The 26,575-nt window shown below is 41.8% G+C and overlaps 1 protein-coding gene across 1 annotated transcript in view; it reads right to left on the reverse strand.

Moving 5' to 3' along the window:
* The window catches only part of LOC309591782 (von Willebrand factor D and EGF domain-containing protein-like), a gene marked incomplete at its 5' end in the record, with an annotated part of 180,394 nt that overhangs the window by 122,299 nt on the left and 31,520 nt on the right, over positions 1 to 26,575 (reverse strand). Inside the window, 3 exons of the mRNA XM_082314548.1 lie at positions 6,189 to 6,421; positions 9,020 to 9,248; positions 19,475 to 19,659. Coding sequence (XP_082170674.1) covers positions 6,189 to 6,421; positions 9,020 to 9,248; positions 19,475 to 19,659 — 647 coding nt within the window. The remainder of the gene's footprint in view (positions 1 to 6,188; positions 6,422 to 9,019; positions 9,249 to 19,474; positions 19,660 to 26,575) is intronic.

Consider the following 26,575-nt stretch of genomic DNA (forward strand, 5'->3'; position numbering starts at 1 on the left):
CCAAACCCACGATCCCCTTGCAGAGCTCATTGAGCAGATCCAATGCACCTGCGTTGCAGAGACTATATTTACACTTGCCGGGCTGTTTGCACTTTTGGCTTTGATGCTTTTTACCAAAAATATTCACAGGGAGAAAGCCCTCTGAGCGTGCCACGTGGAGCGTTCCTGCCAAGGAGGGAGCTGTAATGAGAGGCAGCAGGGTCGCGCACGAGGATGCCCGGCGCCGATGGAGGCATCTCCCTGTGATCTTCCCCAAAGTGACATCCTGGGAAATGTCAGAATCCAGCCTCATTCCCTGCAAGCATTGTATTTTCTCACATATATTTTTTAGAGGTATATTTTATTGATAAAGCACTGAACACTAAAATCAAAAATTACTCTGTAACGATACGCTGAGATATTTGTAGACTACCAGTCCGTTCCAGTTCTATCTTCAGCACTTTTGGAGATTAGCATAAACTTTGCAAATTCGAAATGTACAGACAGCCGTTATGAGTTACATTTTATTTCTGTCTTTTATATCATTCCTCCCCTTGTAGTGCCTTTACCTTGTTAGGTGCACACTTCACTTCACAATCAGCAGATATGTTCATCGGCTACTGAGCTACAGGTTGACAGTTTGTCACATAATTATTGTGATAGTCACTCCGAGGAGGTTTTTTTGCCTTCAGCTAAATACTAGCTCTTTTTCTCCAGTTCAATAATCAACTTTTTTTTTCTCTTCTTCCCCCCACCCCCCCATCTCAGGATGCAGCCTTTTTAAAGCAAAGAGATAAAAGCATCACTGACAGCAGTATGCTGATGGCCATGACAGGTTAGGCAGTATTTTTCCACAAGCTCATCAGATCTGTTAAAGAAATCAAATTATAATTTTTCATCATCCCTTTTAAGGGACAGAAATGTAAGGATGCCCTCAGACAAGATGACCAGACTGTTTCTGGGTGCAGGCTGCTCCCTTTCCTCCATGTGCCAGCAGATCTTCCCATAGGGTGGAAAACTACTTTCAGGCACAAAATTCTGATAGAAAAGGGCCCTGGTAGCTAAGAAGTTTCTCCTTTCCTGCGTGTCAGAGCAGATTTCCACCCTTACATGGGATCAATTGCATTCCTTCCCACTTTGCCGTGAACCTGGGGAGCAGCGTATTTAGCTAAAAGCAGAATTCAGTCATTAATTTGGTGGGGTTTGGGTAGCTCTGGGAAACAATTCGGGAGAGTATTTTAATCCTATGACCTGTCACCATCTCCAGCAAATTTACCTCTAACAACTTGCACATCAAAATGTGGGTTTTTTTCAGAGCTCTCAGAATCCAAAGCTCCCCCAAATCAATTGTTTATACTCATTTTCAACATAAAACGGTCTCCAGTTTCACCCTTTTCTGTGCCCTTAATTACTTCTGAATGTAGTTCAGGGATCATCTGTGGCAGCTTAAGCATGTAGTGAGAGACGCAGGGCCGAGGGCAGAGACAGAAAAGCTCAAAGAAAGTCGTGTTCACGTTTATTGCCATCTTCAAAGGCGGCGTGCGCAGAGGCGGGAGTGCGGAGGGGGACGCTTGCTGGTGCATCCAGCATGGCCGTGCTGCAAGTTCATCAGCCTCTCCCAGCCATGCTCAGGTAAGGGCTTGGGTTCCCAAAGGCAAAACAGGAGATACTTGTTTTCTGATCAAAACCCATCTCTGCTCTTCAGTCCGGTATCTCTGAAGGCTCCTAGCTTTGCTAGATAATTTCAGGAGCTCTGAGGAAAGCCAACCTCCGCTGTGTGCTTCTCAAAGCACTGCCAGAAATGGTGCCACCACCCATCTCAACAGCATCCCAGGTGCAACAGCACTTGTCCTCAAAACAGGGAGAGCTGGCAGATGGGAGTATGGAGTTTGGGTCTGCCCACCAGGACCATTCCTGTGTTTTACCTAAACAGTCACCAGAGAAAAGAAGCAAATGCACGTGCTGGTCCCTGGCTGTGGTCCCTGCTTCCTCTCCTAGTGTGGCCTGTGCCCTGGGGGTGGGATGCTCCCTTGGGAAAGGCAGGACATGCACCTAACTCACAGCTCGGAGGACCATCTACCCATTTCCCATCTCTCCAGCAAGCACTTGAGCTGTGTTGTACTGCCAGAGGCCTCACAGTTACAACAGCGATGATTTAAAGCTGAAATATTTACTTTTACTGGTAGTGATCTTTGAAAGACTACATACAGCCAGGGACATCTGAGTAGGACTTGAAGGTCTGGATTAACAAGTAGATGGAGGCACTTTCCTGACCTGGACATCCAGTATCCTGAGAGGTATGGGAATTCAGGGATGCTGCTCGGGTCAGTAATTTATGTTGGCCACCTGTGGGGAGCTCCCTTCTCAATATAAGGTACCTTTTAGGAATACCCACTTCTTCCCATTCACAGGGCAGGGAAGTCTGCATGCTGCTCATAAGGTGCAGGTGCCCAAGCTGTGGGTGATTAACTTTATTAACTCCAGGATTGGATCTACCCTCCTAGCTACATCACCCACGTCAAAAGGCAGGCTGGGGCTGCAAAGGTAAGAGTCATTCAGCCATGCTCATGGCTTGCAGGCGAAGGGTTGGGCAGGGAATCGATCATGGCAGGGGAAAGAGTGTCTCGCGATGGCTATCAAGACCTCTGAGCTGCCGTTGTCTGCTCTATTAAATGCTAATGGGCTGGGGTTAGAAAAGCCTCGAGGAGCGACTCTGCTGGGAGCTGGGGAGTGCATGTGGGAGGGAGCTGTGGTTTATAGCCTTGATGAAAAGAGCAAAGGATGAGCAGAGCTGAAGGATGGCATTTCTAGGGAAGCTGGAGGAAAAAATAGTTCTCATTAGCTCAGAGAAATGATCTGGCTGTAGGTATCTGCAGAAAGGGGTAGGAACAAAGTCTCTGGGAAGGCTTTCCAGAAGGGTTAGCGGGAAGGGGGAAAGAAGGGAGAATCTGACTTTGAGTTAATTAATAAACTAGTCCTTAAAGCTTTTGAACACAAATCGCTCCCGGTGATGGGCTGTTGGCTGCAGAAGGGAGGGAGCTGGTGCAGCAGTGTGACCTGACACAGCGGGAAGTCCGGCTCTAGTCACCCTGCTACTCGCTAGATATAAAGCAAGCAGCTTCTTCCAGTTGCCAAATGGCCAATCAGCACGTGGAGGCTGACCATCTACTAAGGGTAGTAGTGAGGTGTCTTATCAGCTGCAGAGTTCTGCTCATCATTTCTCTGACCCTTTCTGCTTTAAAATCTCTGTCCAAGTCCCCCCAGAGCTCTGCTTCTGTGGGGATGCTCCTCATTTTCTACCTGAAGGTTAAGAAAGAAATTCTAAACTCAGGTGTGACCTACAAATAGGCAGGTCTTCCTATTTCTGTTGTTGATTTTGTCAAGTCCAGTGGTTCAGTTGGGATTAGTATTTAAGCAGGGGGAAATTTCACTCCTCTTCCCTTGTCAGTGAAAAATTAGTTGTTTTCTGTACTGAGGCGCTAATTTACAGTCTTTTTGGCTGGGGCGTATTCCTCTGCTGTTGCAGAGTGCCACATGAAACGGCCACTTCTAGCACAGAGCTCAGACAGACCGGTTTTACTTAAATATTTTTATCTTACAATGTGCATCATAGTTTATGTATGGTGACAATTTCTCCTCGCTGTATGAACTTTTGGATTGCTGTGCTGAGCAAAATCTGCACGGTTTTCTTCTAAACACCTTTCTTTCTTAGCATAACTCATTACTTACAGTGTGCCGCTATAATTTATAGATGGCTGTGCCTCAAGGAATGAAATGACCTCTGTCACTATTGCCTAAATAAGGCTTAGGAATGCCAGGATTTTCATATCAGATGGACTAGGCGTCTTTCAGTGCTTATATAGAAATAACAGTATGTTATAGATTTATTTAAGGCTGCAATAGGTTTGTGAACATTATGCTGTCAACATTACTGTCTGAAATAACAAAATTGGAACCCAAAGATGGGGGAGAAAAGCACACATGATGCCTATTAAAAAATAACTGGCTGTTTAGTCAATACAAGTTCAGAAAAGTTGGCCGGTAAATCTCAACTCTTCTCTAAGGTTTGACTGCACATTAAAATATATCAATATATCTTCTATTATGTGACTAACCTATTACCCAGAGACTTTCTGACGGATAAAAAATAGCGTAGGTATCAATCACCTAAAAGGTGATTAAAAATTCTTCTCGCTTGGCTGTATTTATTTTATCAAGAAATGAACAGAGAAGATGCTGATTTCAGGCTATAAAAGCATTGCGACCAAATTCGGGCTATGTGCAGCTAGATGATGAGTAGGTTAAAAAAAGCAAGCAGTTTCTAAAACTCTGCAAATTCCGCATCCCGGGGGACAAATTCTGATCTGAATGTCACCCGCGTGCCCTGGCAGTGCGCAGCCGTGGGGATGCTGCCGCTGGGTTGTGCACGGAGAAGGGGAAAGAGAACTGGAAAGTGGCCCCGATTCATTGTCTTCTCTCTAACATGTTTTTTATCAGTGGGGATCTGGCCTCCCTTTAAAGATGCCTGAGAAAAAAGCCTTCCACCTGCCTCTTTCCTGGGCGGGTGGCAGGTTCCGAACTGCCTCTGTGCAGCTGAGTTTGGTCCCTGGGGTCTGACTTTACCTTTAGTGGCATCACCTTTCCTTTGCGGTGGTATGGTACCAACGCTTACTAAGTCGCTTCAGGTCTACACCACTGGAGGTGAAAGGAGAGTCTGTCCCTTTGTGACTCTTATTAGACACCCAGAGTGGGATGGCAAACATGGTGAAATACTTTTTTTGATCTTTATTATGTAAAACTGAATTCCCAGTTACAGCTGAGGCTTCATTGCTTGGTTTTCACCAGTGATGATTTATGGATAATTATAATTAGTCAAATAGGCCATGAAGACATTTTTAAAAAAATCTAGCAAGGAAGAGAACATTTTAGTCTCACTAAACCTGCTAAATTAAACATGCGGGTTTCAGCAGAGGACAAAGAAGGGCTTACTGAAATCTTAATGTAATAAAAATGGTCTTATAAAGATTTGGTGATGCTACTAGTTAACAGAGCTATATTTTCTCTGAATCCCTCAGGACTGTTAAAACTAGATTTGAAGTGATTGCAAGTGAAATTATTTTGATGAAAATATCTCTTCGTAACACAAACTTGTCTTAAAGTGGCAGAATTGTCTGCCTCGTTATAATATAAGTGAGGGCAGCATCAGTCAGGTTCTGAACTCAGGAGGCGTAATTACGAAGAGAAATGAGAAAAAACTATCTAGGTTGTGCTACTGTTACAAATGACTCATCCTTTCAAGAACTGGAAAAAGCTTATTCACATTTCTTAAATATCTTAAATATCTCGAAGAAGAGCTGCAAAATGCCAAGACTATTTCCAACCTACTTTTAACACAAGGCCATTATCCCTGTTTATTCTTTCAGTTTGTTGTAGCATCACTAATGGCTCTCTGCCTATAAAAGTTATGAACCTAATTTAACTTTAAAAGTCTTGATTCTGTACCATGAAAGGCCATGAATTCATACACGAGTCAATTTTTTTCACATCTTGTATTGGCTTCTTTTTTGTTGTTGTTGTTGAAATTAGATCTGTGTTGCTACGTAAGCCATCAAATACACTTCTTAAAGATTGTTTTGAAATGAACTCTATCTTTCAGTATGCTATTGAACCAAGAATTTGGAATCAGAGAGGCAGAACACCATGAAAAAGACCATAAAATAAAACTCCCTCTATTTTAAAATGTACTGCCTTTCTTTTCTGTGAAAAGATGTTATTGTGTCTCTGGTCCATGAGTATAAAAATTACTGAGTGCATATAGCTGAGTCTGCCTCTACTGCAAATTCTCGCTCCTGCAAGATACAAAAAAGTGCTAAGCAAAAATTGGCTCAGGCACATGTACCTACTACTCATACCAACTTCATGGCATTCAAGCTGTAACGTAAGTGCAAATATTCAAGTTGCCTTTAGAAAATAGTAAAATGGATAGCTTCCGTGAACTCACTGCAATTCAAAGAAATGTTACAGATCCTGAATCTGGTAAGAGCTATTTAATAACCCTGTTGTGAAACAGTTTCAGTATTTTTTTTCTGCAGAAGTTGTAAGTATAATGAGTGAGGAGCAGCACTAACAAAAAAACGACAAAGATTTAAGAAAAGGGTCTGATCCCCCTGAGTGTTTGACCTTTTTTGCTGAAGGCAGGGCGGCATTACCGTGTCTCCCAATTTGAGATTTAAGCCGTTCATCTCGATGTAAGAAAATGACTGCAGGGTGGTGTCGCGCTGAATCTGCTCCTTCTTGCCAGGGGTGGACAGGCGCGACCAGACCACCGTGTACTGGAGCGGCAGCTTTGAGGAGGGGCGGCTGTAAGTGCACTTCAGGTGGACACGACCTTGCACAAGCTCGGGAGTTATCACTGGTTGCAAAGCCAGGCTTGTGAGTTTGTCTGGAACAAGAAAACAAAAGAAGGATGTAGCACAAAATGTTATTTTAATATTACAATTGTTCACTCAACAAGAAGGTTTCAATATAGCTAAACATGGGAGAAACACTACGTGGTATATTCTAATGATTTGATTATTAACTATGTAAGTAAGAAAATGGATTTCATATGAAATGCAAAAATTGTTAATTGTGTACTGACTACCCATTGTTGTTATAATATTTGACCTGGTTTTGTGTGTTTTGTTTTGTTTGGGTTTTTTTTTTTCAGTAAGAGAAATGTTATTGAAATGAAGCACTCAGATTAATACAAATTAATTACTCTGGCAAAGGCCATCAGCTTTGCATTCCCCTGAAGCACAGCCTTTTGATCCAAGTTTTGCAATAAGTACAGAAGAGATAAGAGAAATAATTATGTTGCAGAGGTAAACTGACTCTCAGAGAGCACCCAGCCCATATTGTCGGGCTGTGAAGATCCTTTCTAGGCTGTTCTGGGACATACCTAGGCTGAGTCTGCTCAATATAGTCTCCTTCTGCCCAGAATAATGCTGCTGCTCTAAAAATACAGCCTGCTTTCTATAGGCTTCAACAAGTAATGGGGTCTGAAACTTTTCTTCCTGTTAAACTCGCCTAGAAAGTAGAAACAAAAAGATATATAATACTGTAGGGTGATGTTCTTTCATCTCTAGAGACCTGGACTCAAACGGAACATGAAGCTGGTTCAGAGGCTTTGAAAGGATAAATTAAGAACCTTTTTTGGAGGAGTGTAGAAAATATTATGGAAGCCCGAGGGAATAAGGTATGAGGCTGTTACAGCAGAATGAAGAACCAATATGTTAACATCAGTCCAGGGCAAATAACAAGAGGTAAGAAAAAGAAACAAGTTACTTAAAATATGAATAAGAGCCAGTTGTTTATATCCTTTTCTCTTTTTTTTTCTAAGGGAAGCTGCCTCAAACTGTGGCTCACGTCATGACTTTCTGCAGGAAATTATTCCACAAGGACAAAATTAGGTGATCAGCTCATGGGAGGATGTGGGCAGAATTGCAAGCACGTACGCTGCTTTTCCCAGCCGTGTCCTTTCTGCCAGGCTATGAAGCTTTAAATTCATTTTGTTTTGCAGCTCAGAAGTGCTGACCGGCGTCCTGTTCCCAAGCCTCCAGCGGACGGGGCTGGGGGATTGACCCCGGCAAGAAGCCACGACGGTGCCAGCTGGACCCGGCTCTGGGGCTGCGTAGAGCCTCCCGTGGTGCAATGTTCACAGCTGAATTTAAGACAGTGAGTTAACAATCCCCAATAAAAACCTTCACCTTTGGGTGTTTTCCATCCAACACATGACACTGCAAAAACATCCTAAAGACAAGAAGTTAAAGACTCGGGAGAGCTGGACCTCACTGAAATGCCTAGGGAAAAGGTGAAAGCTTCAACAACAGTGGTAAGAAAAAGGCAGAAGGTCGTTGATTTTGGAATGGATGGGAAGGGATAAACTTTCTCTTAGGTAAAATGCAGGCAGATTTACATTACTAAACAGGTATGGATCAATAGAAAGGACAAAACTAATCATCCAAAAGGTATTAGTAAAAATATTCTTCAATTCAAGGGTAGTGGAATTATAGTTTAAAAAAAGCTGAGCTTGAACTGGAAAATGACTGTATTCAGTTAAAAAGTCATTTCTTGAGAAAGAATCGTGGAAATTAAAGAGGAGTTTCATTTATTTTAATGGATATTTTTTATTTCAAATAGTGAATTAATCTCACTTTCTTTGAGCCTTTTTTCCTTGCTCTTCTTCATGTGGGAATGTTAAAATATTGATAAAGATAAGAAAATAGATATCTCTCTCTTTAAAATTTATTTAAGCTTGAATTTTGCCTGATTGAAAGATGATAACCCTAGTTTCTCAGTGTGTCATGTCTTGTCCAAAAATGCTGAAAGGAAAGTATAAAGGTAATTTTTTCTTTTTGAGAAAGCACTGTCTTTTCTGACTAAATCTATATGCACCTGAACATGCTCCGAAGTTCAGAAGGTTTAACTGAGTGAGCAATTGCTTTCTGCTATTCCTTTGTTTCCTAGCTACCGAACAGAGGTTAGATCTCTTGCAGTAGGCTGAAAATTATTTCTGATGAGCGTAATTATATAAATGTCATGAAAAAGATGTTATCAGTTTGTGGGGTTTTTTTTCCTTCCAGAGTTTCAGAATTATCTTTTTTGGGGGGATACTGCATTATAGAAGATAAGAACAGACCTTAGATGCAGTATCCTGGATACAGGGCCTCAATAAAACCGAGATGCCTCCGCTCACTAGCTGTGTAACTTCAAGCCAAAGTGGAGGCAAAGACAGTAGGAAAGGTTACATGTGAACTGTAACCAAGCGAAGAACACTTCAGTAATACACACCAGATTACATTTTGCACTGGTAATAATAGCTATTCCTCAGGAACACCTTGGACCACCGCTGATTTATTTTCTACATGGTCTGCATCTTACTGGGAGCAGTGCTTGACTCGCAAGGTCACCGAGATGTGTATTGCAATACCAGGAACTTTGAACGCACAGCCAGAGAGGCACATGCAATCTTATTGATAAATACTTTACTGATCCTCACCTTCTGCGCAGTAGCCCATGCATCCTTGAGTAGGCTGCAGGAGATACACAAAGAAGTCACCGCAGTTCCTGACGGCAACGGGTATCCGAAACAAGCAGCAGTCCTTGGTGCCCCCGAAGAAGACCTGCCAGGTAGCACATGCTGTGAGCCGCTTGCTCTCGCCAGGAACCGGCAGGGATTCAGACTTCAGCGACAGCCACACGGGAGCTTGTGTCCCACATTTATTCATCTGAGGATGCACACAAAAGAAACTGTGTACAGCAAATGCAGTAATCGCTAAAACCCAAGACTTTGAGTGTGGTGAACTTGGAGGGTCAGTGAAAAAGCTGTGGAGGTGGGCATGAAAATGTCTTGCTCAGTTTAGAGAGATGACTTTACACAGATAAAATTTTCAAAGAACGCAATAACTGGATTCCAAAGTATTTTCCTCTATTTTTGTTGGTTGGCATAAAGAAGATGAAAGCATGTAAACAGGGTAGATCCCTTCTCTGGGCAGCACACTTTGGGCCACATCAGCTGGCCGTTCCCATCCGTACTTCATCTGTGGCAGAAGAAAGCAAAGGCTGACAGAGCATGAGAGGCAAGAAGGTGTTGGGTCCACCTCAAAGCAGGACACCGCTATGCTCAGAGCATCACACGCCGGCACCTTCCTCCAAAACCATTGTCCTGACAGCTTCTGCCCTACCCCTCCAGCACGTACTGGACACTTCTTTGGGGCTTGAGCTTCTCCCTCATTCTTGAAGGGAAATACATATGCAGGATGTATGTGACTTGATCAAATTCTCTGGGGTTTTTGACCTTCAGGTTTCTATCTATTAACAGCTTCCACTAAATCCCCGAATCTCCTGAACATAGGAAATCCCAAAGCAGAAGGGATTGGTCCTAAATGGCTTAAACTACAGCATTTTGAGTCATCGTTGGGAGAGGCTGCACCAGGTTTACCCTTCCCAATTTGCAGGTGGATGTTCAGGCATCTCAGATCTGAATTTCTCTCTGTACCTGTCAGACTCTTTCCACTGACTAAAGGGACATGATTATCCAAAGCTGTCTTTAATTTAAACACCTCAGTGATGAGATTAAGCATAATCTGAGCCTAATAAAATACACGCAGCCAATTACAGTGGTAACTTCTTATTCTGCGCCATTACCTATCATTTGCCAATATGCAAAGCATACAGATATTTGAGCTAAGGTTTGAAAATTATTACCAAATACTGACAATAATTTACTCTCAGGTATCAGTTATATTCTGCAGAGCGTGACTGCTGCCTTTTCTTTGCATTTCTTTTGCCAGCAAAAGTGAACTGTCTTTAATAGTCCCACTCTGGGGACAAGCTTCCTCCTGGTGCTGTATACATTTGGCTTTATATCATGTTGAAAAAAAAAAACCCACCATTTTTTCCCATTGGCTCAGGTTTGCTGCGTCACTTTTTAAGATCAGAAGTTGTTTGTGACAGCAGGGGAAGCCGTGGAAGTCAAAGGATAAATTTATTAAGTCACACGCCAGCACCCTCCTGTAGTTTGAATTTTACCTGGGAGCTATACAAGTCAGAAAGGGGGGACAGGGGACCGGGGGCTGCACACCCAGAAAAAGAAAGGTATTTGAACAAAAATAAAGCATACGGCATGACAAGGTCTGATTTCTATTTGGAACTAACCATTGGCAGGCTCCTAAAAACAAGGATTCCAGAGACATACCATTAAAATTGTCCAAAATCTTTTTTTTTCCCCCCAGAAATGCAGCAGCAGCCGCCAAGCAGAGGGGCTGACGCTGCCCTCCCGTTCGGGTGCCCGTGTCCCCAGTCTCCCTGCGGAAGGCACTGGAGCTCGCCCAGCGCAACTGGTCCCCGGGGAGGAACAGCGTGCCGGCTGTGTGCTAGCGAAGGAGGAGATCGGCATGAAAATGCTTTTACGTGGAATTTTAGACGAATCTCTTCCTTTATTTAAAAGCCGTTTTTTGTGTAACTTTTAAAGGGATTTGTTCTGTTTATTTATTTACAGCTTTAAGGGACACTGGTGCTTTTTGTGCTGGGCAAAATGCAGATGCCAGGAATTTCTTGTATCCTGGTGAACTTCTGACCTACAGAGCAAGATCTGATGTGAAGTAATGTGTTTCCAAAGCATGTTTGTGAGCACACACTTGTAATGACACAGAGGAGGGGAGCAAGCATCATCCAGAGAAGTACTGTATGCAAAGGAGGAACGACGGGCGCAGAGAGAAGGACAGCAACTGGAGCTCAGCGGTCTCCGCTTCATACTCATGGTATGTTCTTCATGAGATACTTGCACCTTGAATTTCCTCTTACTCCAGGTAACTGCTGACTTCAGCGTCTCTGCATGCATGAGTAAAGATGGTTGGAATGAATCGTTATTTTTTAAAATTATGTTTAAAATACGGACATTTGTGAGTGTACCTCACAGGTGTTTTGAGCCCCACAAGCTGGGAAGAGTTAGAGTAAAGGGGCGCAGAGCAGAAGAGATGAATGAGCACTGGAGCTCAGTGTGTGTGTGCAAGCTCACAGAAAGCCTTGAAGGAAAATGTTTTGGTAAGGAGACACAGTGCAGCCTACCCATCCCTCCCGGGGAGCTCCCCTGCAGAACTGACTCCACGGCTGGCACCAGCACTCGTGGCCGGAGGAGGAGGAGGAGGAGAAGGAGGAAGAGGAGGGATGCCGGCACCGCTCATGCCATGGGAAGCATTCCCAGTGCTGCTAACACCCACTGCAAAGGGGTGTTGCAGCCATTTCCTGACATTGAGTTGTGGAAAAGTGACCTTCCTTACTTTGAGGCCACTCGATCTCGTGTCAATACCTGTGTCTCAACGAGTATTTGCACCCACGGCTGCACAAACTGGAAAAAATGCTCTAACAATTTTCTATGGAAGAACTGCTGCTGCTCAAAATAAGCTATTGCATCTGTTCGCTTCTGCCTTTTACTAGTGTAACTGGTCCCAGTATGTCAACGCGGCTCCACTGGGAGCGTGGCTGCTGGAGTGCCCCTGGCCAGGCATGCACAGTGCCTCAGTTTCCCTGGCTGCTGCCTGACCTTGGGCAAATCACACGCTCTTTGTGCACCTCGCTTCCTTATCTCTAAACCAGAGGCAGAGGTGGCTGAGGTGGTAATAGTACTTCCCTGCCTTGCAGCAGTGCTGAAAAGATAAATTCATTAATGAGACATCCATCTATCTGCTGTGCTGTGGGCCATGTAGATAAATAGACAGATGCAAGTGCATCCTGGCTGTGGAAAAAGACAAAATGTGACCTGTACGTAAAAGTGGGTCTGTATCCTCTGTTAACATATAGAGGAAAAAAATAAAACGATGAAATAAGACAACAGTGATTTTCACCTTCTTTGTATTTATCCTCGCCACAAGTCTATGAGCCATTTCAGTGCTAGAGAAATTACGGATTAGCACCGCTAACGTCAGCCGCCGGTGTTGTGTGCAGGCTTTCTGATAACCCCCCGCTGTCATCTGCAGCACCCCGGATTTGTTCTGGTGAATCTTGCACTGAAACCGTTTGAGTGAAATAGTTTGTTACGTAATGTGCACAAATTACAAGCAATAATGAACCCTTTTGACTGACTTCGCACCCAGGAAAAGTCAGAATGTGAGAAAGCAAGTTATTGTAACAAACTATGATACGTATTACGGGCTGCTCAAGGAAGAATTTTGGTATAAATCAAATATTTCTGTTTTCCTGGCAGCTTTCTGACACATATGCATTTATTTTCTGCTTTGAGCTACACGCTGTCCATCTGAGTCAGGCAAATTGCCCCATGCCAGCCAAAAGGATTTGCTGCATGAGGCCTGTGTGAATTAGAAAACAGACGTGGGAAGGCAAGGGCAAATGTATATTCAGGTATTCAACCAGAGGTACATCTAAGAACAGAAAAAAACAAAGAAAAAAATATTAAAAAAAAAAAAAAAGTCTAGGAGAAGAGACTTCAAACAGCCAAAATTTTCAAGTCCCAGCTGTGGCATAATTAGCATTAAATTTTGTAGCAGTCATTTGGGAGAGCAACCAGAAAATTGAATACAGAGGTAGTAAATGATTGACATTTATGATATAGCATCTACCTGCAATCACTACAGTCATTGCTGCTCTAAGAATAGCATAAAGCTGTGGGAATCTCACGCTGTAATTCAGCAGCATTTTCAAAATGAAGAAGAGGAATTATACAGCTGCCTCCACAGAAGAGCAAACTCCGCAAGTCTCTTGCAAGCAGGAGCTGGTCTGCTGGGAAGCCAGTGGTGAGGAGCAGACCGTGGCTTTGCTGGGCTTCTCCAGGTGGTCTACATAGCGTAGACTGCATGGCAGCGCTATTGCTGTGGCGTGCAAAATATCCACGGTTCTCACTCAAAATGGAAGCTACGCAGCAGGAAGAAAAATAAGCTACAATACCAGTGACACTGGAAAACACGTCTGTGCCCACAGTTTGTCCATTTATTTCTGAGTATACTGGTAGATCTCTTGAGAAATAGACTCTCTCCCTACAAATCCTGTCTCCCTTATATGTCTTTAAGCAGCATCCTTGATGGCGAGCTGCAGTCGCCATCTGATTAACACTCCATATAAGAGATCACAAGCATTTGATTACTTCAGTTGACATGTTTACTTGGACTTGCAACTGGTCAACGTAATGGCAAGTTAGTGAAGTAAACGATATTGTTGTAAATCCTAAATTTAGGTTATTCAGTGCATCTGTGTTAGGTATCCAGTGACACGGCTGGCACAGAAGAGAACTTATCTAACACAAAAGGGAGTTTTTAGGCTGTTGCCAGGCTTCTTTAGTGCTCAGTATCCTTTCATACTTTATCCAATTATAATTAAGTGGTGTTTTTAATCTTCAAAGCATTTTATAAACCTTACCTCATTAATCTTCGCAACACCTCTATGTGGCAGGTAAGCATTCATTATGTATTTTTGATTCATAATTAGGCACCAGCTAATCGTTTAAATAATTCAGTTCATAAAACCCAAATGAAAAAAAATCAAATTTGTTCCCCCTTTGCCAAAACAATGGGACAAAGCATTATTGTTTAATCCAATGATGTCTCCTTCCATTTAGTTGGGGTTTGGAGAATCAACTAGTTTGATTGATTGAACACTCTAAGGTTCTTTATAATTGCACAAAGAAATCAAGCTTGATTGTTCTTGTCACTTGGGTATTGCGCTGAAATTATGCTGTTAAAAATAAGTAGCACCATATGTGAGAAATGCATTGTTTTAGTTAGATGGAGATGGAAGGCTTTTTGGTATACTGTTGGTTGGCAGTTAAAGCATTGTGATTTTGCATCTGTTATCCACTCAAAACTTTACTTCGTCTTAGTTTTTTGAATTTCTTTGTAGTAAGTTAAAGTAAATAAGATTTTTTATTTCAGTCTGGGGCCCAGCTCCACAGAAATCAGTTTACGTCAGGAATATCTGTAGTAGCAATTAAACCGGTGCCTGTCTTGTGTTTCTTTTAAGTACATGCTTCTGAACAATAGAGGCTGTAATTGTAATTTCTATAGAAGGCTTTTTGTATGCCTGAGAAACAAACAGGAAAAACAAAACCTCTTCATACCTACCATTATGATCTTGGAGTATTCACGTATACATGCGAGAAAGAGAATTACAGATGAAAACATGAAATAATACCTTGCAAGTGTCACTTGCTTTCAAGTTCGTAAAACAATGGCAAATCAAAGTAGGCTTGGTCTCAGCGCAAAATAAAAAATGAAACAAAATAAAAAAATAGTATGCAGTTGAGCTATTGCATTTTGATTGTGAGTATAAGATGTTCTAGGACAGGTTAAGTAGAGAAGGAAATTAAACTGAGTATGGGAAAAAGTAAATCTTTTTCTTCTCCAGGGGTTACAATATTAAGCATCATAGGCAGGTTAGATTTGATATGCTTTAACATGACCTTGTTTTATACACCAAAGATTAGCATTTAAGCCTATGTTTGAGCCTAGTATATATAAAAGTAAATTTATATTGTTAAAAATGCAACTGTTGAGAAAACACCAGCCCTGACTGCATACCATGTCCTTCTTCTGCCACATTTACATAGAAATTTGGAGATGGTTTTGCTCATTTAGAGAATGAAACTTCTGAAGAAGGATGTTGGAAGTAATCTTGATATACTGTCACAGGCAGGTATTGTTACTGCGCATTTCCAGAACAGGGTGTCATATCCGTAAGTAACCTGTAGAAATCCTTGCTGCAGCATTCTGGATGCTAGAAAATTACAGTGACTGGACTGGCTCATGGGAGAGAAATCCCTTTAAAGTCTCATACAACCCGTGGCTGAATCCAGAAGCCCCTGAATCAGGGGTTGCTGGAGATCGGTAAGGTGCAAAGCTGAAACTATTGCCCTGCTCCTGCCCTTCCCTCCGGACCACCACATTCAGCTGCTGGCAAGGATGAGCACCTGGGGCAGGTAGACCTCTGCTGTGGTGCAAGAGGTCCCTTGGAAGCTCCTGCCGTACACGCCAGCAGGATTGCAGAAAATAAAGTGAACCCAAGTGAGGGGTTGCCTTAAGACTGGGAGGAAACCAAGAGTGAAGCAGCGGCTGCTCTGAGAGGTTGAACGTGAGCTGACGGGATGCAGTGCTGTGCACGTATATACCTGTGTGTCTGTGTGTGTATGTGGGTACGCACCTGGTGCGTATCTGTCGGTCCTGGTAGTATGCATGGTTTTGTATGCATACATATAGAAATGCTGAACCATGCATCTGGGCCTTTTGTATTGATGGGTGTTGTGGGAGGACTGCTGGCTGATGAGGTACTTTGACATTTCAGAAGATCTGGAGACCAGTGAGACCAGTGTCTCACCTCGGCAGTGGGTGTGCAGTGATTTTTGTGGTCAGTGCAGTAACATCTGTATTAATCTCTCTGCTCAAGGAATACGGTACCACGAATCCTCTGTTTCAGAGGACAAGTGTTTGATAGTGACAGTTGTTCTAGTAGTGATTCTGGGTTTAATACCTTTCTTTTTAGCTTATTATTTGCGGTTTGCAATTGACTACTCAAAGCTGGAAATATTAGCATTGCTTTGAGAAGTAATGAATTCAACTCGTGCATGCGGTATCATGAGTATTATTGCTGGGTCCAGAAACAATTACTATTTGCATAATCAAATTCTTAATTGTTGTTTTTCCTTAAGGTTGCAGAGTATAATCTGTGCTTTTGTACCTCCATGTAAATGAGGGGAAGAAGTGCATTTCCAGCCATATTTCTGGCTTCACCGTGAGCTGTGAGCCAGCGTTGCAGGGCCTGCCTGTCGTTAGCGTGGCATGGCATTTGGATTTGCATTACGGATAGCAGCGTGCACTGCTCTTCTGTAATCCACAGATTGATCTTTTATCTGACTGTAGAGCAGATCTTCAATAACGTTAGCAGGTTATGTTCTCTCTCATTCCTTTTTAGCATTCATTCCTTTCCTGAGGCTTGCCCATATGTACATATATACAGATGTATGTGTATACCCTATATTATTTTAATTCAGAAGTCTGAATTAAGATAATAGTTATTTCTGTATCCAAGGTGTGTCTTTCCTATATTGACTGGTAAATACTTTTCTGTATTTTCAATAGATTTTCTGTTGAGCTTTAATTTTTATGTCACTTTTGTTCTTCCTCTGAAGGTCATTTTACTACTAGGTCTGGCCATGCCTGTGTACTGCCTCCTGCTCTGAGCACAGTACCTTAACCTTAGTAAAACCTTCCCTATGCTTTCTTCCTTTAGTGTTTTTGCCTTTCACAGTGAGGTTGGCAGTTCTTGAAGAACAAACTGTTGTTTGTGATCTATAGGCAGCAGCCTCAATACCTTGGGGTATAAAATTTGTAAGTTTGTGTTGCTTTTCTGCTAGGATTTGGTGTTGGATGGGGAGGGGGCTGTGGCCAAGAGTGCATGCCCAGGATCCCGTAATTGCTGGGCCTCCTTCGGGAGCGCAGGGGGAGAGGCAAGGAAGAAATAGAAGGAGGAAGGTCAGGATCATTTGTTACTCCCAAGAGACATTCAGCAGGCAATGCCTAAATTGGAAAGCTGTTTCAATCAAAAGTATTTTGCCACTGGAGGAATAAGTTTATGGACAGCAGTTGGATTCAAGGGATGAACTCAGGAATACAATTCACGTTTTCACTATTTTTTGACATAAAAGCTTTTGCGTTTTTGTTCTGTCTTTTTTTCCCTTTGTTTTTCACCTTTTTTTTTTTAATTAGTGGATGAGAAGCAGCTTTTTAAGAGTTGTTATTTGTTTTTCATGACAAAAGTTGCTGTGCGTCTTAGCTGTGACATGGTTGTAGACTGAGGCCCTCATAACTTCTGTATGTGACTTGGTTCTGCTCTCTGTTGAATATAATACTTTCTGTGGTTATGAAACAATATTCAGACAGGGCCACATTTTTATTGTGGAGTTTTTGTGTGGCAAGATTCAGAATACAGGCTTTGAGAGCGTGTCTGAAGGAGTCAGGTACCCCTGCCCAGGCACCACAGCCGGTTCTGGGAGCTCACCTCCCACCCAACATGCGCCATTTGTCCTGCCGTGATTCTCTCCCAAGCTGGGCAGGACCTCTAAATCTCCATCATGGTTTAAATCCCTTTTGAGCTCAATTGGGTGACAAGAATCCTTACCTACTATTACTTTGAATTAAGAAGTTAATCATATCCATCGATAAGCAGCTAATTGTATCTGGCCAGCATCATCAGGATATCACCAGGCATATATTTTACAAGGTGCTGGAGTAATGTTCTTTTTAACTCTCCAGCTGTACTGTCGGGCTTTATTTGGTCTCTTTTCTCTTCTATCTGTTCAGGATTTTGTCGTTGACTCGTTTAATTAAAATCAGCTCACTCCAGCCAGGCTGGAATGTCCAATAATAACTGCTTATTAAGGAGTGGAAGCTGTGCAGTTATTAATTTAAATTATTTTGTTCCAGAGGTTTTGCTCAAATTAAATGGAAAACCAAATTAAACAATGATTTAATTAAGTGGAAGAGATAGAACGTAGAGGCAGATTTAGAAGGTGAAGATCTAAAAGAAGCTTATTCTTCCAGTTGTGACATCTAACAGATGTAATCCTTCATCAGCATGGTGAAGCAGAGATTTACTGTCATTCAGAGGATAATGAAGAAACCAACGGCAAAAATTATGTTACAAGATAAGAAACTAAACTAATGAATATAGCTCTACAAACCTGAATAAAAAACAAAGCATGTATTGTTGGAAAGAAATCTCAGACAGTCAAGCATTATTACATACTAGAAATTGCTGAAATACAATGGCAATTTAAATAATTTTATAGCATATATACACACTTCTAGAGTAACCTGTAAAAATAAACTTCACAATGCATTGGCATATTCAAGGACGACCTGCCATGAAATGAATATTTCAATAATAATCATGCCAATTTGTTCACGTTAATTAGATTTATAGTTTGTGTATGCAGAGAGTTAGAAAACCCACAGAAGTAACAATTATCTCTTAACATTTCATTTAACGTTAGATTATTAAGGTATACTTCTATTGTGACAGGTTCACAGGTCCATTTTGAATGGATATGAAATACTGTTTGCTAATTTTGAGAAGGCTCTCCAGCTAGGGTAGTGTCGCCTAATATTAAACTTCCTGGTACTCTAGGTTGAATATTTCATCTTTAAAGTCATTTATGGTAATTAGTTTATTAGTTTCTGAATAATTTTGTTTAACAGTGTGTTTGAAATTATTCTAACTTCCTGCAGCTGGGCTATTTGAGATGGCAATGACTTTAGTTAGGGTCTCAAGTTGCTCTGGCAGCAATGGTTGCAAGTTAAACATTATTGTCATACATATTAAACACACATAAAACAAGATAATTATTGTTTTGTCTTTTTTAGAGAGTAGTCTTATGTGCTGGAGCTTTTTTGCTCTAGAAAGCCATTAGCATACTTACAAAACTAAATAATACAAGAAATGGTAATAGCAGAAAAAGACTCAAATTTAGCTTTTCCTTCTGTATCACTAAAGAATCTCTTTTCATGTTCATTTTTTCTGATTTTTCCCTTCCGATTTCATAATAAGGACATATTCCTAATTCACTATAAATTATATGGAGAAAGAGTCAGGTTCCAGAATCCACTCTTAAAGCAATAGAATTGCTTGAAAAAAGTACAACTTACAGTGACGTATGTGGATTACTAAGGATCTCTCTTTGGAGTTGGAAAACACCTTGTTTTATGTTTGAATAATGCCCAGTCCATAGGGATCCTGGTCTCTGACTACTGCCCTTGGATATGGCAGTACTATTTTATTATTATTATTATTATTATTATTATTATTATTATTATTGGAAATGTGTTTTCCCATTACCACTCACCTATCCCCATTGCAGTCTACTGGCTATGAGAGTAGAGAGGTGGCTGGAAAGGAAAATTACATCAAAGGATTTATTCAGGTTCACCAGGGTTAATGCTTAAGTTTTACTGACTTCGACACATCTCGTTGGCATTTCCGCGGGCCTGTCGTCAATCATGAAACGGTACCATGCTGGCGGCAAGGAGTGGTCACAAACCAGGTCCTGAATCGCCGTTCGCTGCAGCTCCAGCGAGTCAAACCTGGTGCTGCGGTAGGGATTGCGGAGGACGCGGTGTCCCTCCGGGGAGCACTCGGGAGCTGGAAAGGGTGAAAAAGGACAATGATTAAATAAGTTAATTCGAGTCAATTGGATACTGTTAATAACCGCTTAAAGGGGGGTACATCCTCTTATGTTCGGATTCAGTTTAGGACTGGGCTAATTTTCAAGGCAAACACTGGGAAAAGATCAAATTTGCAATTAAATATATAAAACTGGAAGCTTGGTACCATAAAGATTTTAGTTATCTAGATTTTCATCATACCTGAATCAGAACCAGAAATCTTAACCCTCTGAATGGGATCTCAGTCTAGTTTTAGGGATTAACATCTGAATTGCTCCTCCTCAGAAATCAAGTAATGTTTTGAGGTTCCAAAGCCTAGTGATCTTTGAAAACATATGTTTTTTTAATTTAGTTTGCTATATGCATGGGCATTTTAATCACGATATAAATTGATGCTCAAGTATAAAGTGCACTTCACATACTTTTATATCCATATTTAGTATAATAAAACCAGGAAATGCTAAAAAGAGAAAAAGAAATGGTGAAAAACTAACAGTACCGTGGGTTCTTAGAAATAAACTCAAGCGAGGCTTGCAGATATTCAAGCCACAGGTCAGACTCGCCTGAGGCATGTACCCATAAAGCCAAATGCAGCAGAGCTACTGTGCATGCATCGCAAAGTCTCAATCAAAACTGCTGCCCCCGACGTATGTTTGTTTACACGCCTGCCCTGTTTGTTTTCATACATCTCTTGATTTTTTTACAGAATATTCAGTAGTTTCTTATCACCTAATAAAAAGAAGCCTTGCAGTGATTCTTTTAGAAGCTGTTTGTTTTCAAAAAGCTGATCATGTAGAAAAAAGGGCCTTTTCTTGGTTGTCTTAGCCATTTCTCTATGAGGCAAAGTCCATTTTTGCTGCGTTCGCACTGCAGAGTGGGTCACGGGAGGAGACTGAGGTGGAGTTGCTCTGCTGCATGCGCTGGCACCAGAAGGCTCAGCTAATTTCTTGCTGCAGCAATCTTTAATTGCTAATGATGATGTAAGAGGCAGAGAGCACATCGCAGGAATTGCACAACCTGGTTTCGGGAGCGAGCCTGGCAGTTAGCAAAATCACCTCTTTGCACTGTAAATAGAGCATATTTATGTGACACCGCTGACAGAGAATAAGACCCCTCCCCATAATATCATCTTTCAAATGTCACTTTTCAGATTATGACTCTGCTTTAATATTACGCCAGTGGCACTCTAAAACAGATTTATCATTTTTATTTTATTGACGAGATACTCAGAAGGTCAAAGTCAATCCATTTATGGTACTATTTTTAAAGATTATTTTTATTGTGCCAAAGGCAAGGCAATGGTATCCAAGACAAATGGGGACAAAATGTAGCGTTACAAAGCCTTTATTGCAATTTTCAGGGAACTAAACTATCAAAGCAATAGTGCAATTCCAATGCAAAATTCAGTTGAATTAATCCAATTCCCTTTTTAAATAAAAAAAGATATGCCCTAAGCTTGTCTTTTCTACAGGTAAGAGCCTTTTTAGAGAGGGAACGCTTGGAAATACTGCCCCTCTAATTAAATCTGGGATCCGATTCCATCCCTCAGATGTCCTTTCTGGGGATTTGGGCCCAGCGGTGGGGACCACATGGAGATTGTCCTTTGCCAATTCCCAACCCAAGGGAATAAGTGACATTTCAGCAGACCAACTATTTTAAGCAAATGAAAAGTTTACCCTATATTTAAAAACCGTTAAAAAATGCAGACCATCGCTGACCCGTTCAATATCACTCAGTGCTTCAGGAGTGTTAATGGGAACGGGACTTTGGCTCGTGGTGCCTTTTGCTTGCCCTAAGTACCTCCTTTCTGAAGAACAACAAAAAAAAAAAAGAGTCTAAAAGTAAACAGCTTTTTGCACAGTATTGCCACAGGAGTTCTGCCAGAGCATTGTAATATAATTAATAGCATTTGGTTTCTCAATAATAATAATATCAAATACTCCCTTTAAATGTAATTAATAACCTTCTGCTCAATATGTATTAGTTATAATCCAAATTCACACAACATGTTGTGGTCTTACCAATGATTAACTACTCTGTCTAAACAATGCAAATAAATTAGACACTGAGACATGGCTAATTATTTTTCATCCTTCGCATAGTTTTGTTTGCAGTAGTTTAGAAAATGCTGTTTCGCACATTGACGTTAGAGGAGCTGAATCCTGCGGATGGGACTTGCAAAGGGCAGGGAGAGACCCAGAGGAGCACACGGAGGAGGCATGCAAGGTCAGTAAGGAGAGGGGTGTTCACCCGTTAAATTTAACAGTATTTGGGACAAACGCCATGTGTTCGCTCCCTAAAAAGCATATATGTGAAGGCCTGGCTCAAGCAGCCACCACCTCTAAAGGTGTATTTTATTCTGTATTAAATGTCAGACTATGTTTATACACCCGTGACTGGTTTTAGTTATGCTTGCAGGCTGTCATCGAGGAGGCAGCAAGGCAAATTGATCTTGTATCAGCTCCCCTGGAGCCAGACTGACGGATTTTGTTCTCACCCTGATGCAGATCAGACCGAACCACACCGAAGTCGACGGCGGTGTGCCGGCACAGAGCAGGAGGGAGCATGAGCAAAAGCTCGCCCAGGTTTTGCAGCAAGCCGTGAGCAAAACAATCCCTCAATTATTGAGTTTCCCTTGTAAAATGGTGCTTATTACGGCCTTATGACAGAATCATTGTAAACTTTAACATGTAAATTGCAGGCCATGGTACAAGTTAATTACTACTGCCTTTCCCGCAGAAATAAATAAATAAAGGCATCACTGTAATCAGAGTATATTATGAAAATATTATTTAAAAAAACCCCAGGAAGATACAGTTGAGCCCTGTTGGTTGTTCACCTGAGGGATGCTCGCTGGTTCCTTATGGTGACTGCAGCTACACTCTAATCAGATGAAGCCTTCTGCTTCATTTTTAATTCATGACAAAGTCAGATGCAGATGTCAAGTTTGTGTACAGTGATAAAGTGCTCAATATCACAATTGTCCCCCCTGTTGTGGGGAACAATAAAAGTCCACATCCATGTCTTGTATGGAGTTGCTGTTACTCTCTGGTGTGCAGGCTAGATTGCCTTTAAAAGGAAATATTTTTTTCTTTACGTATAAGACACCTAGACATCTAATTTAATCGCCCAGGTCTATTCCTATAATTGCATTAAAAGGGCTTATGGAAAAAATGCTGGCTTTTCAGGGAGCTGAGTGCTCATCGTCGTTATGACCATTCAGATTTCCTTCAGGAAGAAATTAAACCGTGCAGTGAGATTTTGTTGCTCTTGGTCCACAGTGTTGTTGGAATTAAATGTTGTACAGTAGCTGGTGCTTTAGTCCTGTTGGGAACTCCTGGAAAGAGCTGCTTCTTGAACCACCACCACCTTCGATATAGGCAAGGAGCTGTTGCTAAGACATAAGGATTTATTCGCTTCACTAGACTTAAAGCATTTTTTTTAAACCCAACAATTTTGTGGCAGCAACTTGCTGCAGAGAGACACTTGGTAGCTCCTTTTTGACACAAAAAGCAAACAAATAACAATACCTTTTGCAGCTGCTCAGTAAAAACGGCATTTGGATAACTCTGGTGGCATGATAAAGCAAGTCCTGTTGGGATCCGCTGAAGCCATAAGGAAAGTTGCCATTAATGTCTGGAGGTAGAGATTCACCCGACGTTAACGTGTGGGAAGTTATCATGGGCAAATGAAATGAAGGGCAGCCTGTGGGCTTGCTGGGAAGAGGAGAGCCTCCTGCAGAAGGCAGAAGTGTCCAGAAATATGCAATGGAAAATGAACAGAAAGTGAATACCTGAACTGGTATTTCAGGCTGAAATACAGTTGTGGACCTGGGGTTTGGCTCTCAGCTAAAGGAAACATCGACGTGACCACGGCTGGAGGAAGACGTGCATGTCAGTAGATCCTGGGGGCAGCAGCCCAGAAGCCCATCCTTGGTGGGTTGCTCAATATTGTACCGGGGAGGGCAGAGGCTCCACAGGGCTATACCAGGGACCAGCCAAACAAGAGTCTGGAAAGGTGTTTTTAGGGCATTATTCTGGGATGCCCCCGGGACAGGCCCACACATTTAACACCTTAAACATCCTCTAGCTGGAGCTTATTTCAAGCAGGTTGGTAACTGGGTGGTCTGCAAGCAGCTGAGCCACCCGTGCACTTCTTGGGCAGTGGATTCAGTGGGAAAGATGCTGCTGTGGGGACCACCAGCACCCACAAAGGGTCTGACCATCCTGGCTGGTGCTTGTGGCCATGGGAGAAAGCATCAGATGCTCCAGGGAGGGACGCCAGGAAAATTGGAGCAGCAGGCTGAAAACTTGAAAGGAAATTATTTGCTAAACATTTGTTTTTATTTCTAAAGGCAGGTGAGTACGAGCGTGACAGAGCTCTATCTGTCACTCTTGCTCCCAGTAAATATCAGTGGCTTATGTGGAGGAAGGTCTAAGAAGCTGTGAGATTTTGTTTGTTTGCTTTGAATAGAGGCTGCAAATCAAATAATATCAATAGGTGATGGCAGCTAGAAAACCCTGAAAGAACTATAGTCCACAAGCCTGAGGTGCATGTTTGTTTTGGGCAAAGCAGTGCCAGCCACGCAATATATTTAAAGGGCATTCTAAAGCTCTGGGAAGTAGTTGGCAGATCACAAAATAATTTTTGTGTGGAGGGAGAATGAAAACCCAGTGGCTGATCCAGGTAATACTAACCAACCAGTTGGCGATGTGCTGTAATTGTTCTGTGACCAGGAAAGAGAGATCCCCCAGTGCAGATTTCTTTCTCCCCATCGTCCCCCACATCGGGGAGCTCGGCTGGAGCCTTCCCCCAAACCCACAGCCAGCCCGGGGCTGGGGAAGCGGGGCTGCCCGCCGGCTTTCACATGGCTTCGCTCAAAGGCAGAGAGAGGGGGAGGCTCACATAGGTATATGTAAGTATGCATACCTCTATATGCATGTGTGTGTGTATATATATATATTTGTTTTTCAAATTATGCATGGAAATACTTGTATTTTCACCATTTGTATGACATACGGTAAATTTTTGAAACGCCTCCCTGTCAGATTTTCAGATTTCCACTTTTTGTTTCTTACTCTAAAATCCGTAGTGGAACAAAACATCTTCCAGTGTGTTTTACTTTCTCTTCACAGGAAAATTATGAAAGATTTTCATTTGGAAAAACAAGTCTGAAATGCCTAGGCTATTAAGCCATAATTCCAGACAAAGGATGTGTTAGCTTTCTTCTCTTTCTGTTTTAAAGACAGAAGGAAACCTTGTCACTGCCCGCCACTTCCGTGCCCGGTGGCTGTATTTCACTGACACAGCAAAGCTCAGGTGAAAGCTTCCACATCCCTATATTATGCTTTGCCATACATTGAAAGAGAGTTTGGGCAGAAAAGCAAGGCAGACATTGGGAAATTCTTTCCAAGCTTGTAATGGATGTGTTCAAAATAACAGCAGAAGTCTCTGATCTGACAACATTTAAAAATTTCTTTTGGTGGATGCAAGTTCCAGATGAACAGTAATCTATTAATAGATAAGGCATTTGCAGCTAAGAAACATCTGACAGTTTTTTTCAGATGAATGTTTCTGCCTTATTTCACCAATATTTGCTAAGATTTTAATGCAATTAGTCTGCACCCTGATGACAAAAATTTTATTCCTAAAATTATTCAGAGGCAGAAATTTGTTGTGAATGTGATCACTACATAAAAACGCTTGAACCATGCATGCTCCTCTGGTAGGTAAAAAATATTAACTTTATAAAAAACCGTGATAGCTAGTAAATAAAGCTATTTTCAGATCATTCAGAAGCAGAAGAACCTCCTACTGAACTGAAATGATAAGGAAGTGCATTGTATAAATACCACATACTCATAATGGCCAGGTCTTGAAAAAGTCATAATGTGTTCATAAGATGAAATTGATAGAGATAAATGAACTATTGTGTAAAATGAATGTAATTATAGAAAAAATTGACCTAGGAAGAGGCTGAGCACCTGCTGAAAAGAATAAGACATTTTTCATACATATTATTTGTACTGAATAACAGACAGAATTAGGAAGATGGAAAATCAGGCCAAGCAGAAACATGGTTTTCTAGGAGTCTGCAGCTTAACGCTTCCTCTTAGCTATTAGATGGTTTTGAAAATACGGGGTCTTCTTGTAACCCAGGGAACTCAGCATACAATTAAAGACGCTTTCACGTGTATGTCTTACAGAGTAAGCACTCTTCTTTCAAGGCAGGCTTTACACTGTTCAACTCTAGGGATCTGCTATGTTGGAAACAAAACGTAGCCGACAATACATCCTCCTGCAGGGCCTGAGTGTGCTCCAAGCACCAAAGACAGAGGCAGCGATGTGGGAAGGCATCCCTTTCCTTCTTTCCTCAGTCCCATGGATGCTCTATATGATACCCTTGACATTTTGTACTTACCGTATATGTAACTGAAACTCTTTCTTACTACAGATTGCTCCCACCAGGCAGGATTAGCGAGTTTATTGCTTAGTTCTTAGGGAATTCTTTTTTTCTGCAGAAAGGTGATAGCACGGGGCCCTGAGAGAAACTGTAGTTGAAAAAAACCCTCCTACAATCTCAAGATGTTGTCTGTATGATGCGTCTGAGTTTCATTTGCCTAGGAACAAGGTCACTTATCATCCCGGTCTTCTATGAAGTAAAACAATATGCTATTGGCAAACCAAAGGCCAGCGTTCAGTTCCAGAGAAAACAATTATTTATTCAAGCTAGTATCTCTTACCTTGGCTTGCGTTTCTATTTTTAATTTGTGGTTTAGAAAGGAGGAATTGATTACATGACACCTGTCTTCTAGTTTGTGTTTCCTCTGAATGTTTTGCAGAATAATGCACTACGTACAGCTCGCACAGGAGGATGCAGATAGAGGCAGACA

Source organism: Platalea leucorodia (assembly GCF_965183815.1).
Source record: "Platalea leucorodia genome assembly, chromosome: 5".
Taxonomy (NCBI): Eukaryota; Metazoa; Chordata; class Aves; order Pelecaniformes; family Threskiornithidae; genus Platalea; species Platalea leucorodia.